Genomic DNA, 14,753 nt, shown 5'->3' with positions numbered 1-14,753 from the left:
CCTGCCTGCAGGTACTCATGCTCCTTAAGTCTGACTTTGCCCATCTCCCTTTAGGGAGTGCTTCTTGCCAACAGAACTCAGGCTCAAGTGACCGGGGCGGGGGCGGGGGGTGGGGGCTCCCTAGGTTAGGGTCAAGGAGGCTGCTTGGGGCTCTGGATTTCTGGAGTTGGGTGGTGGAGTTGGCTGGCGGGGCTGTGGGTAGATGTAGGAATTTGCTACGAAGTGAGGTGTCTGCCTCCAGGCAAGACTGGACTTAGTGATGGAAATGTTAAAATGTGGTCACATAAACCTTAAGGAAAGCCCAGCCAGGGAGTTGCTGTTTGACCTTGAGCAAGTTCCTAGTTCCAAATGAGCTTCACTTCTGTCTGTAGCAGAGCTACTCACAGGTTCTTAGAAGAGAATGCTCTCCCACCCTCCTTTATAGCTAGGAGTAGAGTTAAATGAAGTGTTTTTTTCTCAGGCTATTGATGTGGATGAGAGTTGGGAGAGTGTGGCCTAGACATCAGCCAAGACTGATGTGTTCCTCTCTGGCTTTGTGTTGTAGGGCAGGTGTCTTCTTTCTCTGAGCCTTAGTTTTGCTGACTGTGAAATGGGTATATTTCCCTCTTCGCCACTTCTGTTCCTGCTAGGACTTTAAAGGACCAAGAGCCCCTCCCTTCCCAGCTGGGATACTCCCACAGACATTGGGGTTGGGGATGGATCCCAGCATATCTTATTTCTTAATAATGATCATTCACACCTCAGCAAAGTAAACTTTCTTTCTGCTATTGCTTTTGGAGCACCCCTTGACAGTGCCCTGGAAGGTAGTGATTGGATTGTTCCCATTTTACAGATGAGGAAGCTGAGTCTCAGACAGGGGAAGCCATATACCCAAAGTTTTCATCCAAGGCTCTTGCCAGATGTTGGGAGTGGTAGTATGGGACTGTGAGGCGATAGATCGTCTTTGTCACCACCCCTTATAACTAGAGGCCCTTCTCTCTGTTGGTCTGGTTTCTCAGCTCCTTACCTACTTTTCCTTCCCTGAAGAGTGTGTGCCTTTGTTAGGGGGCTGGCCAGATTCCCACAGGCCAGAGACTCTGAGATCAACTCCCTTGAGTCTTGTCACTGCCCAGCCTCAGAAGACAGCCTGGCAGAAGAGAAGCAGTGGGGACCACTGTGCACCACTAACTGGGTGGCTAATTCTGGGTGTTTACTGGTCACGGGGGTCATGTCCCAGCATGCTCAGCTCCAGCTGATTGGACATCTCTGAGACTCCATGTCCTTACCTCTAATGGTGTTTTATAAGGCACACAGGAAATAGCATGGTTCTGACTGTTATTAACTGGGCTCCCAGGATCTCAGGTCTGCTAGGGCAGAGGTTTGCAAACCTGGCTGCACCCAGAAATTGCTGGAGAATTTGGTTAAAAAATCAAGGTGCTCTTGTTCCCCAGCCCTCTGAAGATTCTAACCCAGAAGGTCTAGGGTGGGCTTGTAGTCTGTTTCAGTTATTTGGGGGGTTCATCTCAGCACCCTTTGTTCTTTGTTTGCTTGGCTGGATTGACTGCAAGAAGTAAGGCCATGTAAGGATGTGCACTTGCTCGTCAGAGGTTACAAATTTACTCACCTATGCTGAGCAGGCAGACAGTGGGCTGGGATGACCTGGAGAGAAAGCTCATCCTAAAATGAAGCCCAGTGGGACCAGATTTTCCACATTTTTCTCCCTCACAAGAGCCCAGGTTTTTTTGTTGTTGTTGTTTTTTGTTGGTTTTTTTGTTTTGTAATCTCCCAGTTTGTAATCATTGGCACTAGTGCCAGCACTGCCAAGCTGTGTGGCCTTTGACCTTGCACTAGGCCTGCCCCATGCTAGACAAAAGGTGGTCACTGGCCCCTACTCACCCTCTCTGCCAAGTGCCAAGCCCCTGAGCAGGAAAAGTGTGTGTGAATTCTAGTTCATACATTTCCCAGCTATGTGACCTTGGCCAGATGCTGTCCTGAAAAACAGGGACAATCCTGTGAAAGGCTGGTTTTGAGAATTAGGGCCCAGGCTTGTAGAGCTCAGCACAGAAGAAATAATTTGTGCTGCTGTTCATAGGAAGGAACAAGGTGTTAAGCTGACAGTTACACTGGCTCCTGGCTGTGTCAACAATGTTTCAAGCTGGGTATCAAGGATGCATAGATTTGTGGGGCCTCAGTGTAGGAGGAACAGAAAATAGCTATCCTTGTTTGATGCACTGTTCAACTTTGCAGGGCCTGACAGATTCCAGAGCTTTCCCTGGCAGGTTCTCAGCCCAAGCTTCTGAAGTTAATGAACCCTGCTGTTGAGCTGAGCCCTCAGCTTCCCCCACTTGGACCTCTGCTCTGACCCTAGGGAGGAGACTACCCCCACCTGTGCCTATTCCACTTCCTGTCTTAGGTCCTTACTTCCCTTTTTTTTCAGTAGGCCCCACCTTCCACATTGAGGGTTGTATTGGGTCCCCAGAACAGGGACCTGGCTGCTAGACCCAGCAGGCTACCAGTGGGCCAGCTTCTTATATCACCTTCAGTGAAGCCTCCTACCAGTCCTCCTGGCAGCGGTAGGGTGCAAGGACAGGCTTGTAATTGGCTTATTTCCTAGGTTTCACACTGATTGTGTGGCCTAGAGCAAGTCTCTTCCTCTTGCTGAGCCTCAGTTTTTCTCTCCTGTAAAATGGGTTAACAGTATTTTCATTGAAGAGTTAATGGAAGTCACACTTGGGGAGACACTGTGGGAATGGCTAAGGAAAAAAAGAATGCTGCTTTTCCTTGGACTAAAAGGCCCCCAGGGCCAGGAACCAGGTCAGAACCTCTTACCCAGCAATGGTGGGAGAAGACCTGGGTTGCAGTCATCTTTGGAATTTCTCCTGAATCAGCCAGTTGGAAGGGAGGAAACTGGGGTCCCCGTCCCCTGGTATGAGCCCTTAGCTTCCTAGAAATCAACTTGAGGCAAGAGAAGGTCTTTATCCTAAACCTCACCCCAGGTCAAGGTGCCCTGGAGCCAGCTGGCTCAGAAACATGCAGACCAGGTCTCTGAACTTGACAAACCTCTACTCTGAGGGGATGTGATCCCATTTCACAGGGCAGGAAAATGAGACCTGGGTTCCCTACAGGCTGAGAGCCTGGCCCTGGTGTGTCAGCACTGTACCCCAGGGCTTAGAGGAGGGCCTGTTCCATAAAGAATGCCATTGGCTCCTACAGTCTCACCACAGGGGCCAACTCCTAGTGGGGCAAGTGACTGAATTACTCTGGGCCTCATTTCTTTTTCTTCTTACCTCTTAGGGTTGTGAGTCCCGGCCCAGCCCATCCACCTCCCTGCCCCCCTGATGCAACCATGGGTGCTGGCAGTGACTAGTTGGCCACCCTCTGCTGCTGTAGGTCAATCTGCAGGACCCAGAAGTGTTCCAGGCCAGCTCTGGGGAAGGTAGGAATGAGTCTTCCAGCCCTGGTGCTTGGGGGTAAAGCCTTGGGTTTGGGTTGTCTTCTCACCCCCGTAGGGATAGCACCTTGGCTTCCCGCTGTGCTCTGTGCATGAATGGCCCCATCAGTCCTACCAGGGCCTCCTCTCTGTGGTACAGCCCCGGCCACGAGGGCCCCCTGGCCAGCCCACCTTCCCGGGATGAGCACTTACCCCCCCAGCAGCCGCGGCCCCGACCACCACACCTCCCCATAGAGGAGCACCGAGCCTCGGCTCCTGCCGGCGGGAGCCCCCGAATGCTGCACCCAGCTACCCAGCAGAGCCCGTTCATGGTTGACCTCCACGAGCAGGTAGGCAGAACACTTTCCCACTTACTGCTGTTCCCCAGTCTCTGACAAGCTGGCCTGAGAAGCAGAGGCCCAAAGATGAGATTCCCCTTGGCTTAACTCATCGCATATTTAGGGGTGGTATGATAGGCCCTGTTTTACATTAAGTAAACTGAGGCCCGGGGAAGGGGAGGCACTTCCCTCAGGCGACACAGTGAATGACTGCCTAGGAGAACTGGACACCACTCGTACTCCTAAAGGGCTGTTCTTCCCTGGGTTGCCTTTGCCAGGAACAGTCTGGTCTATTCCTAGTTATGTCCCAGCTGGAGAAGGGACAGAACAGCTAAGCCTGGCAGGACGTTTTCTCCCTAGGGTAGTACAAGTGGCCCGGCTACCTCCCTACAGCTCCCCGGCTCTCTCTATTCACAGGTGCACCAGGGACCTGTCCCTCTGTCCTACACAGTCACTACAGTGACCACCCAAGGCTTCCCCTTGCCTACAGGCCAACACATCCCTGGCTGCAGTGCCCAGCAGCTCCCAGCATGCTCCGTGATGTTCAGCGGGCAGCACTACCCCCTGTGCTGCCTCCCACCCCCGGTGAGTGGGTGCTTTCTCCTCTCCTGGCCCCCTTGCAACTCCGAGGAACTTGGCACCCCAGAACTGAGTAAATAGTGCTCACCTAGACTGTCAGAGTGCCTGAGCTCTCGGCCACAGCCCTTCCCAGAAAAGCGTGTATGTATCCTCACACAGGGACAGAGCATTTCAGGGTTCAAGTACTTCCCTATACCTTAGTGCCTGCCTTACATGTTAGCATATAGGCCCTGGAGTGGGAACAACGGCCCTTTACAGCCGTGTTCCATCTGGGTGGCCTAGGGCAGAGATGGGACGACCAGAGCCAGTGTGGCTACTGGGTTTGTGTTCTCGGTGAGGACCTTTGATTGGATGTATGGCCCCCAGTCCTCACCACAAGCATAGACCCAGCCCAGAGCCTAGAATATTCTCCAGCCCCCCTCTCTCAGCAGCTAATCCAGGCGTGCACCATGCAGCAGCTCCCTGTGCCCTACCAGACCTACCCCCACCTCATCTCCAGTGACCACTATATCTTGCATCCTCCACCGCCGGCTCCACCACCCCAACCTGCCCACATGGCACCTCTTGGGCAGTTTGTATCGCTGCAGACCCAGCACCCACGTATGGTAAGTGTGTGGGGCATGGGTCTGATGCTAGAGGGGAAGGTGGGGATTTGCCTTGTCACCGGCTGGCTGTCCACCCTTGCCCTGTCTAGCCCCTGCAGCGGCTTGATAATGATGTGGACCTGCGGGGGGACCAGCACCCACTGGGTGGCTTCAGTTATTCCACCTCTGCCCCTGGCCCAGCTTTGTCCACTTCAGTGCCCCTGCACTATCTGCCCCATGATCCACTGCACCAGGAGCTGTCCTTTGGCATGGTGAGTGCAACCCCCAACCCCACCTGGGTTAATTGGGAGGCAGGCCCGCAGGCTGACCTGCACCCGGCCCCCTTCTTGCAGCCGTACTCCCACATGATGCCACGGAGACTGAGCACCCAGAGATACCGCCTGCAACAGCCGCTGCCGCCACCCCCGCCCCCACCCCCACCACCTTATTACCCCAGCTTCCTGCCCTACTTCCTGTAAGTACTAGCACATCTGCCCCAGAGCAGGGACAACCTGTTCTCCTGGGGCCTCCAATAGTCAGACACAAATACAGCCCCAGAGACCCTGGGGTACGCAGGGATTTTAAAACCCATGTAGTACTCCCACCAAGCTGTACAGCCAGACGCACACCCACACACATCATTTGGGTTCCCTGCCCCTCCTGGAGTGCCCAGTGTGAAGTGTGTAGTGCTCTGGGTTTTGTTTTTGTGGAGGAGTTAGGGGAGCTACTCTGTGCCCTTGCCTCTACTGCCCTTGACCCTGGTCCCCCCACACCTGCCCCTCCAGCTCCATGCTGCCAATGTCGCCAACAGCGATGGGGCCCACCATCAGCCTGGATCTGGATGTGGATGACGTGGAGATGGAGAACTATGAGGTCCTGTGGCATCCCTGCTGGGAGGTGGTGTTTGGGACACTCCAGCCAAGGTGCTGTTGACCTTCCATTCTGTCCACCTCCAGGCCCTCCTGAACCTGGCCGAGCGGCTGGGAGATGCCAAGCCCCGAGGCCTCACCAAAGCAGACATAGAGCAGCTCCCATCTTATCGCTTTAACCCAGAAGGCCATCAGTCAGAGCAGACGCTGTGAGTGCCACGCCCCCATCTCCTGCCCCTGAACAACTGGGCTATGAGAAGATCCCTTCAGGGAGCTTCACCCATGGCCTGGGCCCTCCCTCAGCTGTCAGCGAAGGAGTGATACCCTTCTACCCTGCTCCAGGTGTGTGGTCTGCTTCAGTGACTTCGAGGCACGGCAGCTGCTCCGCGTCCTCCCCTGTAACCATGAGTTCCACGCCAAGTGTGTCGACAAGTGGTTGAAGGTAAGGCAGCCCAGGCTGCGTCCTGGGTGCTCCTCCCATGTGACGGGGAGGGCAGGCCTAGGCTTTCCCTTGTTGTCATTCAGAAGTTCTGGCTCCATGGGGAACAGAAAGAACCAGGTGAGAGTGAAACCTGACTTGCGGCTGCTCCCTTTAGGCCAACCGGACGTGTCCTATTTGCCGGGCTGACGCCTCTGAGGTACCCAGAGAGGCTGAGTGAGGCCCCACAGCTGCCCACGAGAACCCTGCCCGAAGCTCTGGAAACTTGAGGGGGACCCAGGGAGGGGATGGCCCAGGCCTGTCCCATTGTTCCCACCTGCATCTCCAGAGCTGGAGCCAGGGTCAGCCCTGCGAGAAGCCCCTGCAATAAGCCCCTGCATTTGCCAAGCTCCAAAGACTCCTTTCCTCATCTGCCTGCCTATCTGCCACCACGGAGCTGCCTGGGGAGTCCCAACTCAGTCTCCCTCCTGTTTGCCCTTGGGTCCCTTTTTTTTATCTGCTTGGCACTGGAAGCCAGGGCTCTCCCCCATTGTGGCTGGTGGAGGTCCTTGGCCTCAGCGTGGGCAAAGAGTTCACTATACTGGGTCACCTGGTCTCTTGCACTGAAATGTTGTCCCCACCCCACCCCGCGCCCCAGTGGCACTTCCAGGTGTGTGGATAGTGGATAGATGGTGACATGAGGCCATTTCCTAAGCCCCAGGGCTGAGTCCTGCTTGACCCCAGAAGAGTCAGGCCACCAGTCCTCACCTCAGATTGGAGGGCGTCCCAGTGGGGCCTCCTGAACAAATGGAGACAGGGCCCGGGCGGGGCAGTGTATGCTGAGGGGGTCCCTGTGTTCACCAGTGACAGGGCCAGACCCATGTCCGATCTCCCCTCTGTCATTTTGCATGAATGTGAGGAGCAGCAGTTTTTGTTTATTCATTTGGCCCAAAATTTCATGTAGGATTTGGGGGTGTGGATATTTATGACATTTTTTCCTTTGATTTAGTTGGGGGTACAGGGATCAACTAGGACCGAATGCCCAGGGGGCAGAGAAGGGTCAGGCGGTGCCACCTAGACTGCATATATGTGCAGCTGGGGCAGGGGCAGGGCCAGGCAGCCGGCAGTCAGAGGGCAGGGTTGGGGGATTCTGTGCTCAGCTGATAACTGCCATGCACTGTACTGCACATGTCCCTAGAGCCTACTGGGACCGTCCGCTTTTCAGGGCATTTCTCCCTCTCCAGCCAGGGTCCACCTCCCACCTGCCTAGGTGAGTCTCCAAGGCATCCCAAGAGGGCAAGGCTCAGGGACAGTGGGGACCTTCAGTCCTGGAGGCCCCTCCCAGCCTGATTCTTGCCCTTCAAAGTCTGGAGGGGGGCCCTTTAGGGTCTGGCTGAGCTCCCCACCCTCCTTCCCTGGTCCCATTCCTCTTCTGCCCCTAGCTGGGGTTGCTGCCCTGAACGAACGAACCGCGTGTGGGGCCGGCACATCCTAGCAGGCAGCCCTTGGCGCCTGCTGCCTCAGGGATGCTCCAACCACCCTCGTTCTCCCCGCAGCGGCCCTGGCCCCCTGCCTCCCACCCCAGCCTGCCATGGGACCCCTCAGCCTGGTCCCACCCCTGTGGAGAACCCAAAGTCTTAACTGTATATAATTCCAGGTGACGTTTCTATATTTATAACAGTGTTGAAAACCCACATGTTTTACACAGAACCACTCTTTCCAACCCCTCCCTTCCTCACCCCAACAAAATGTTTTCAAAACCCTTACAGTTCCTGGGGCAGGCGGAAACAGGTTCACGGATTGTGTCGTCTGCAGCAATGATTCCAGCAAGCAGCTACTGGGGGGGATACAACATTTTAAAAATCATAAAAAAAAGATTTATGAAACAATTATTTAGGATTGTTTGTGATTTGCTGACCTTGCTATAGATGCCATGTTACCAATGATTTCCTGTGGTGGGGGCTTGTCATTGTTTACTCTTTTATTTACCAACTTCTGGCCTAGGCATGACAGTGGGCACCTTCCCCCAGCCCTGGCTGGGCCCAGCGCCTGTGTTCTGTTAGAAAGTTTTTATATACGTATAATTACATATATATATATATATATATAAATATATGTAATTTTGGGGGCCCTGTTCCTTGCACATTTTACAGTTACCTCATTTTTCCCATGTATGTATTTGAGAAAATGCTAATATATAGAGAAAAGATGGTTCTTAAAGCTTAAATGTGTGGTTTTTTCCATTCCATTGGATTCACATTGGTTTGTAGCATTTAACATAACTAGTATGTTGTATTATATATATGTGTATACTGATTGAAATTTTTAACAGATTTGTACTTTTTTTAAAATGAAAGTTGCTAGTTCTGCTTGACCAAGTAGTGCAATCATTATTTTTTTTAATATTGTTGCTGATTTCAGAGGGATATTCACTAATAAATGTATGATGTATACCAAGTACTGCCTGAGCTGTGGTTGGCTGCCTGTATTATTTTGGTGGGAAGCAGGGGTGGGGAATGACAGCAGGCTAAGGACAGGGATGGGATGGAGTTGGGCAGGGGCACAGAGATTGTTCTGGGCCCTGGAACCTTGGGGTAGTAGCACCAGCACCTCCTCATGAAGAGCAATCTTCCTGCCAAGCCGGTTCTGTGCTTACTTTTCCTGGGCCATCTGCCTCACATTCCAATTAGGCAGGATTCTATCTGATTGATTTGGTGTGGGGTGGGGGGCTCCATTAGTGTTCCTGACATTTACATTAAAGTACTGGACTTCTAGGTTTGATCCCCAGCACAGCAAAATAAATACTGAGGTAGGTTCTTCTGGTATGACCAGATTAGGTGCCAGGGCCTGTCATAAGAAAGGTAGTCTGATTTAATAAATGGTGAAGGATTAACAAAGTATCTTCATTTTCTGTCATTTAAAGACATGATTTCACATCAAGCTTGGGTGATACCTGCATGCCTTCAAGAAAGATTAAAAAATAGCTCAGCGTGGTGGCACAGGCCTGTAATCCCAGCACTTGGGAGGCTGAGGCAGGAGGATTGCTGTGAGTTTGAGACCAGCCTAGACTACATAGTGAGTTCCAGGTCAGTCTCAACTACATAGTGCCTCAAAAATAAATAAATAAATAAACAAACATGCCAGGGATGTAGCTTAGTGTTGCCACAGCTGCCTGGCACAAGGTCCTGGAGTTTGATTGCAGGTATGGTGGGGAGGGACATAAATGCACTTGCTGGGCATGGTGGCACATGCCTGTTACCTCAAGAGGTGGAGACATGAGAATTGCTGTGAGTTTAAGGCCAGCCTGGGACATACAGTGAGTTCAAGACTATCCTGAAACACGCAGAAAAACCCTGTCCCCAAAACAGCCAAATGTGGTGTACACCTGTAATCCCAGCACTCAAGAGGCTGAGACAAGAAGATTGCCACAAGTTGGAGTCCAGTGTGGACTACATTGTGGCTTTAAGAATGGCCTGGACTACACAGCACAGTGAGACCTTGTCTCAAGAAACTAAAGACAAAAAAATCACTACACTCCTGGACATATTTCCCAATAAAATGAAAATATGTTCATAAAAAAACATGTACACAAATGATCATAGTCTTAGTTCCAGACTCAGAACAAGCCAAATGTCCTCTAAAGGTTAAACAAGTTATGGTACATCCAGACTATGGGATACTAAGCAATACGGAGGAACAAACTCTTGGTATATACAACAGTTAGGGTGGATCAAGGGAAGGATGATGAGCCAATCATGAGTTATGACTCCATACTGAAATTACAACAACAGAGATTAAACACAAAGTAGTGGCTTTCAAACGTTAGGAATGGGGAACAAGGAACAAGGAGGGGGGGTGACGTGATGAAGTCCTTTGTGGTGACAGACAGTTCTGCATCTTGCTTGTGTGGTTACACACATCTGCCTGTGGGACAGACACGCAAGTGAATCCATGTAAAATCAGTGAAACCTATAGATTGTACCAATGCCTATTTTCTGTGTGTGTTATTTTTGGTGCTGAGGACTGAGGATGTAGAGCTAAAACATGCTGAGCATGTGCATACCACTGAGATATACCCTGGACCTGTCAATTTCCTGCCTTTACCATTCAGGAAAACTAAAAGTATAGAGAACCTTCCTGTATTTTGTTGTTGTTGTTGTTTCTAATGAATCTAGTTATTATTTTATTACAAAATAAAAATTTTGTGGAAAGTTGTATGAACCCAACAAAGCTGGGCAAGGTGGCACAAGTCTACAATCCCTGCACTCAAGAGGCTGAGGCAGAAAAATCGCTGTGAGTTCAACGCCATCCTGGGATACATACTGAGTTCAAGTCCAGCCTGAACCACATAGCAAAATTGTGTGAAAGAAAGAGAGGAAAAGAAGAAAAGGAGGGAGAACCTGTCGTTAAAAAGAGAAGATAAAGGCCCAATGTAACAAATCATTATCTTTAGGCTGAAATTGTTTGAAGGTATGGTGGGTGTTCAGGTGTGTGTTGTTTTAGTTCCTTCCTTTCCATCAGAAGCTCCACTTGGTGGCAACTAAGTGGTACCTGGCCCATGGTGAGCGCCGTGTGAAGGGGTGAAGCAGCAGTGAAGTGTGTCTTTATTAACAACAGCTGATGATCTTGGCAACATCTTTCTGAAGGGTAAAATGCTACTAGTTGTTCTGAGGCAGAAGGCTGGAGTCCAGACCTGGGTGCTTTCTCTTCACTTTTGGCCTCATTGTCCTGAGTTTTGACCACAGGAGGAACTTTCAAAATTCTCTGGGCACAGGAAGAGTGTAAAAGCCTAGACACTCTTTCTGGGGATTGCCATTGGCTCCTCAGATGGTGGGGGTGTGCGGCATATCGTGTGTGTCAAATAAAATCATTCAACAAAGCTGGCTAAGTGCGTCTGCCCTGCGCCAACACAAGCCTTGTTTTAGGTACTGAATGTACCCTGGTGAGCAAGAGAAGCTCCTGCCTCCAGAAGCTAAGTTTTCCAGGAGAGGACTTGACCTTGTACAAGTGAATAATTATTTCAGTGTATAACAAGGGCCATGAAGAATAAGTTAAAGAGCCAAAGGCATCCTCTATAATTCAGTTGAGTCAGGACAAATCCCTGGTCTGTGCTGTTTCTCCCCCAGACAAAGGCTTTGATAAAAGACATTCTGAAAAATACCCTTGACACAAGAGGACTCACTGCTGCTCCGCACTGAGCATCACAGCAGGTCTGGTGGGACCAGAGCTGGAGTCCAGGCTCAGCTACCTGTCAGCCACATCTGCCTAGCATAAATGGATTTTGGCATAAACATTTTTATTTTTACTTTGGGCACTGGGCGTTGAACCCAGGGCCTCACACATGCTAGGCCAGCACAGCACTATTGCAGACAGCTAAGTTAGGTAGAAATATTGAAGGCAGTCAGACAGGACTAGGCGCATCTGTCAAAGGCCAGGCCTCAAGATAAAGTTGGAATGACCAGGCCTACATGTCTCCCTGAGGGATAAGCAATAAACTGAAGATTATACTCACCTGGTCCAATAAAGTCTAGATAGACATCAGTCACCCAGGTGGGTGACCAGGACCTCCTGATCCATCCCTTGCTAAAGTATTTCTTTCCATGTACACTTGCTACATGACCTGCTCCCTCACTGGATCAATATTACCTAAAGGCTATACTTGTACTCTCACTGGTCGATCACAGTTTTAACCTATGTTGTAACCGCCTCATGATTTTGTACCCATCTCATGATTTTGCTCTATAGAACTTCCTCTGTGAAATGGGGTCCATAGCAACCTTCTTTTAGGTCCCTCCTGTCTTAGAAGTTATCTGTCTCAATAATTTTTTCCTACTCTTAACCTCTGTTGTTCCTTAAAATTTATTCTTTGACTCTGGGAAACATGAACTTGGTGTATGAGGTCTAGCAGGTTTATTTTCCCTATATCAGCACCATTGTGCCACATCCCTGGCCATGCATTGTTTTGCAGTTTTTAACCCCCCAAAATAAATAAATATATATATATCTCCCCACAGGGGAAAAAACTGAGCAAATATGCTAAACTATTACTGTTAATCATTTTGAGTGGAAGTAATTTTCTTCTTGATACTTTTCTGTATCTATTTAGGGCCTTTTTTTTTTTTTTTTCTGGTACCAGGGGTTGAACTCAGGACCTTGCACTTGGGAGGCAGGCACAGCGCCACCTGAGCTAATCCCCGGCCCTAGCCTGGCTTTTATAAAAGTCTTACTAAATCTCCAAGTTGCCCTGCTAGTCTTGAATTTATGATCCTCCCATCTCAGCCTCTCAGAATGCTGAGGTTACAAGTACTGTATATGCATGCCACCATGCCCTGTTACTTTATCCTTTTCTGCAATTTTAGAGGTTTTTTGTTTTTTCGTTTTTGGTTTTTTTTGGTACCGGGGATTGAACTCGGGTCCTTGTGCTTGCAAGGTAGGCCAACGAAACGCTGAGCTAAATCCCCAGTCCCTCTTTTCTGCAATTTTAAAACAAGGCTCTATTTCATCCTATGGAGTGTATCTGAGCCCAGAAAACCTAATCTGCTTCCCTCTTCATCTCGAAGGTGGGCCTTGGCAGTGTTGCTGTCCCTGACCCCACAGCTGTGTTCAACTCACTCTGAGGTCTGGCTTTCAATTCCAGAACCCAACTCATCTTCTAACATGTTTTTAAATTAGTAAGAGTAATTTCCTGTCTGTTGCTTCAACTGAAAACCTTTAATACAGGCATCAAGAGTTAACTGCTATGGTAAAACATCAGGCTATCCCAGATGTTGTGGCACACACCTATAATCCCAACACTTGGGAGGCTGAAGCAGGGGGATCATTGCAAATTTGAGGCCAGCTTGGGTTACATAGTGAGTTCAAGGTCAGTCTGAACTACATAGCAAAACCCTGTCTCCAAACAAACACACACAAAATGAAACAAAAAATCAGGGTGTGTGTAGAGTTAGTGCATATCTGCACTGGTAGGCCATGCCTGTTATGAATTATGCCTACTCTCCTTGCTAGTACCTGGATTATACTGGACCATGGGATTCTGGTGCATGCTTATAATTTCAGCACTTGGGAGGCTGAGGCAGGAAAAATCAAGTGAGTTACAGGCTACCTTGAACTACATAGTGAGACCCTCTTCTCTCAACTCTACCCCCACAAAAAATCTGGAAAGACCAGTCACATGGCCTGATGGGAGTCAGAGGAGTCAGAAACTGACAGCACATCCTTTAAGCCATCCCTCCTGAGTATCAGTTGTCCATCTACAGGTAGGAAAGTGCATAGTGTGTCTAGGGAACTATCAGAGGACCTGGACATCTCCAGCCCCAAATCTGATGACACACATCATCTCTTGCTCATTACTCAATGGCTCCAGGACAAAGTGTGACTTCGTTAATGTAATTTGATCTCCAATCTGTGGGAAGAGATAAGGTACCAGCAGGGGAACTTTTGCATTTAGAAAGGTCTTATTAAGGGCTGGGGATTTAGCTCAGTGGTGCCCCCGTAGACTTCACAAGTGCAAAGATCTAAGTTTGATCCCAAAGTGCAAAGATCTAAGTTTGATCCCAGGTACCACCCCAAAAGAAAGGTCTTGTTAAAAGGCCAATGAAAATGGTAATTAGAAGTCACGGTGATAAGAGATGCTCAGTGGAAATGAAAGTTCAATTGCAAAAGGTTAGCGCAAGTAGAAGGCAGTTTTCATGAACTGTCCTGGCAGAGGGGACTCAAGCCTGCCTATTTATTTATTTTTAGTAGCAGGGATTGAACTTGGGACCTTGCACTTGCAAGGCAGGCAGTGGTACCAGTGAGCTAAATCCCTAGCTCAATTCAACCCTTTTTAGAGGGAAGATAGAGATGCAAGCAGTTTAAAAGGGTAAAGGTTCTGGAGATTATGACAGGTGAGATGCTGAGCACACATTCAAACGCTGCTGGTAGGATAACTTCTGGACCACAATTTGGAGATAACACAAACATTTTTAAAGTCAAAAATAAATAATTTTGAGACAAGGTCTTGCTATGCAAGACAGTTCAGGCTGGCCTTGGACTATGTAGCTTAGGCTGGCCTCCTGCCTCAGCCTCCTGAGTGCTGGGACTATAGACTTACACAAACATGCCTGGCTATCCCTTTTTGACTTAGCAACTTCACTTTTAGTATTTTGTGTGTGTGTGTGTGTGTGTGTGTGTGCGTTTGGTGCAGTGCCGGGGCTCAACCCCACTACCTCAAGTGGGCACAGAGATGCATACTTGTGATCCTAGCTACTTGGGAGGCCCAGGCAGAATCCTAAGTCTGAGGCCAGTCTGGGCAACTCAGCAAGTCACTCACTGTCTTAAAAATAGTAAGGGCCTGGGAGGCATCTCAGTGGTAGAGCACCTCTGGGCTGAAACTGCAGTACTACAAAAACAAAACAAAATACCCAAGGCCTCGCTTATGCTGACAAGTACTCTACCACTGAGCTACACTCCCAACCCCTGGATTTTTTCCTTGAGAAAATAAATATGGATGTACACATTTAGTTAGAGCGATATTTATCAATCTATTAGGAAAGCAACAAGTTTGATTGCATAAAA

At 49.6% G+C, this 14,753-nt stretch overlaps 1 protein-coding gene across 15 annotated transcripts in view; it reads left to right on the top strand.

Moving 5' to 3' along the window:
- The window catches only part of Rnf44 (ring finger protein 44), a 17,448-nt gene extending 8,821 nt beyond the window's left edge, over nt 1-8,627 (top strand). For 4 of the 15 annotated variants that reach the window (XM_010622115.3, XM_010622114.3, XM_010622113.2 and 1 more), the window contains exons 2-12: nt 3,274-3,415; nt 3,540-3,759; nt 4,165-4,332; nt 4,755-4,931; nt 5,021-5,182; nt 5,264-5,385; nt 5,696-5,783; nt 5,867-5,988; nt 6,122-6,221; nt 6,376-6,417; nt 7,967-8,627. In XM_010622115.3, the coding sequence (XP_010620417.1) occupies nt 3,318-3,415; nt 3,540-3,759; nt 4,165-4,332; nt 4,755-4,931; nt 5,021-5,182; nt 5,264-5,385; nt 5,696-5,783; nt 5,867-5,988; nt 6,122-6,221; nt 6,376-6,417; nt 7,967-8,125 (1,458 nt within the window). In that variant the 5' untranslated portion in view covers nt 3,274-3,317 and the 3' untranslated portion in view covers nt 8,126-8,627. Of the gene's footprint in view, nt 1-3,273; nt 3,416-3,539; nt 3,760-4,164; nt 4,333-4,740; nt 4,932-5,020; nt 5,183-5,263; nt 5,386-5,695; nt 5,784-5,866; nt 5,989-6,121; nt 6,222-6,375; nt 7,855-7,966 lie in introns of those variants that run through there. The other 11 variants (XM_010622118.3, XM_010622119.2, XM_010622117.2 and 8 more) reach the window with 11 other exon arrangements.
- Nucleotides 8,628-14,753: the final 6,126 nt, after the last annotated feature.

This window comes from Fukomys damarensis, unplaced genomic scaffold (genome assembly GCF_012274545.1).
Source record: "Fukomys damarensis isolate Sample0158 unplaced genomic scaffold, DMR_v1.0_HiC HiC_scaffold_9, whole genome shotgun sequence".
NCBI classification, from domain to species: Eukaryota; Metazoa; Chordata; class Mammalia; order Rodentia; family Bathyergidae; genus Fukomys; species Fukomys damarensis.
This window is presented reverse-complemented; position numbering and strand designations above follow the sequence as displayed.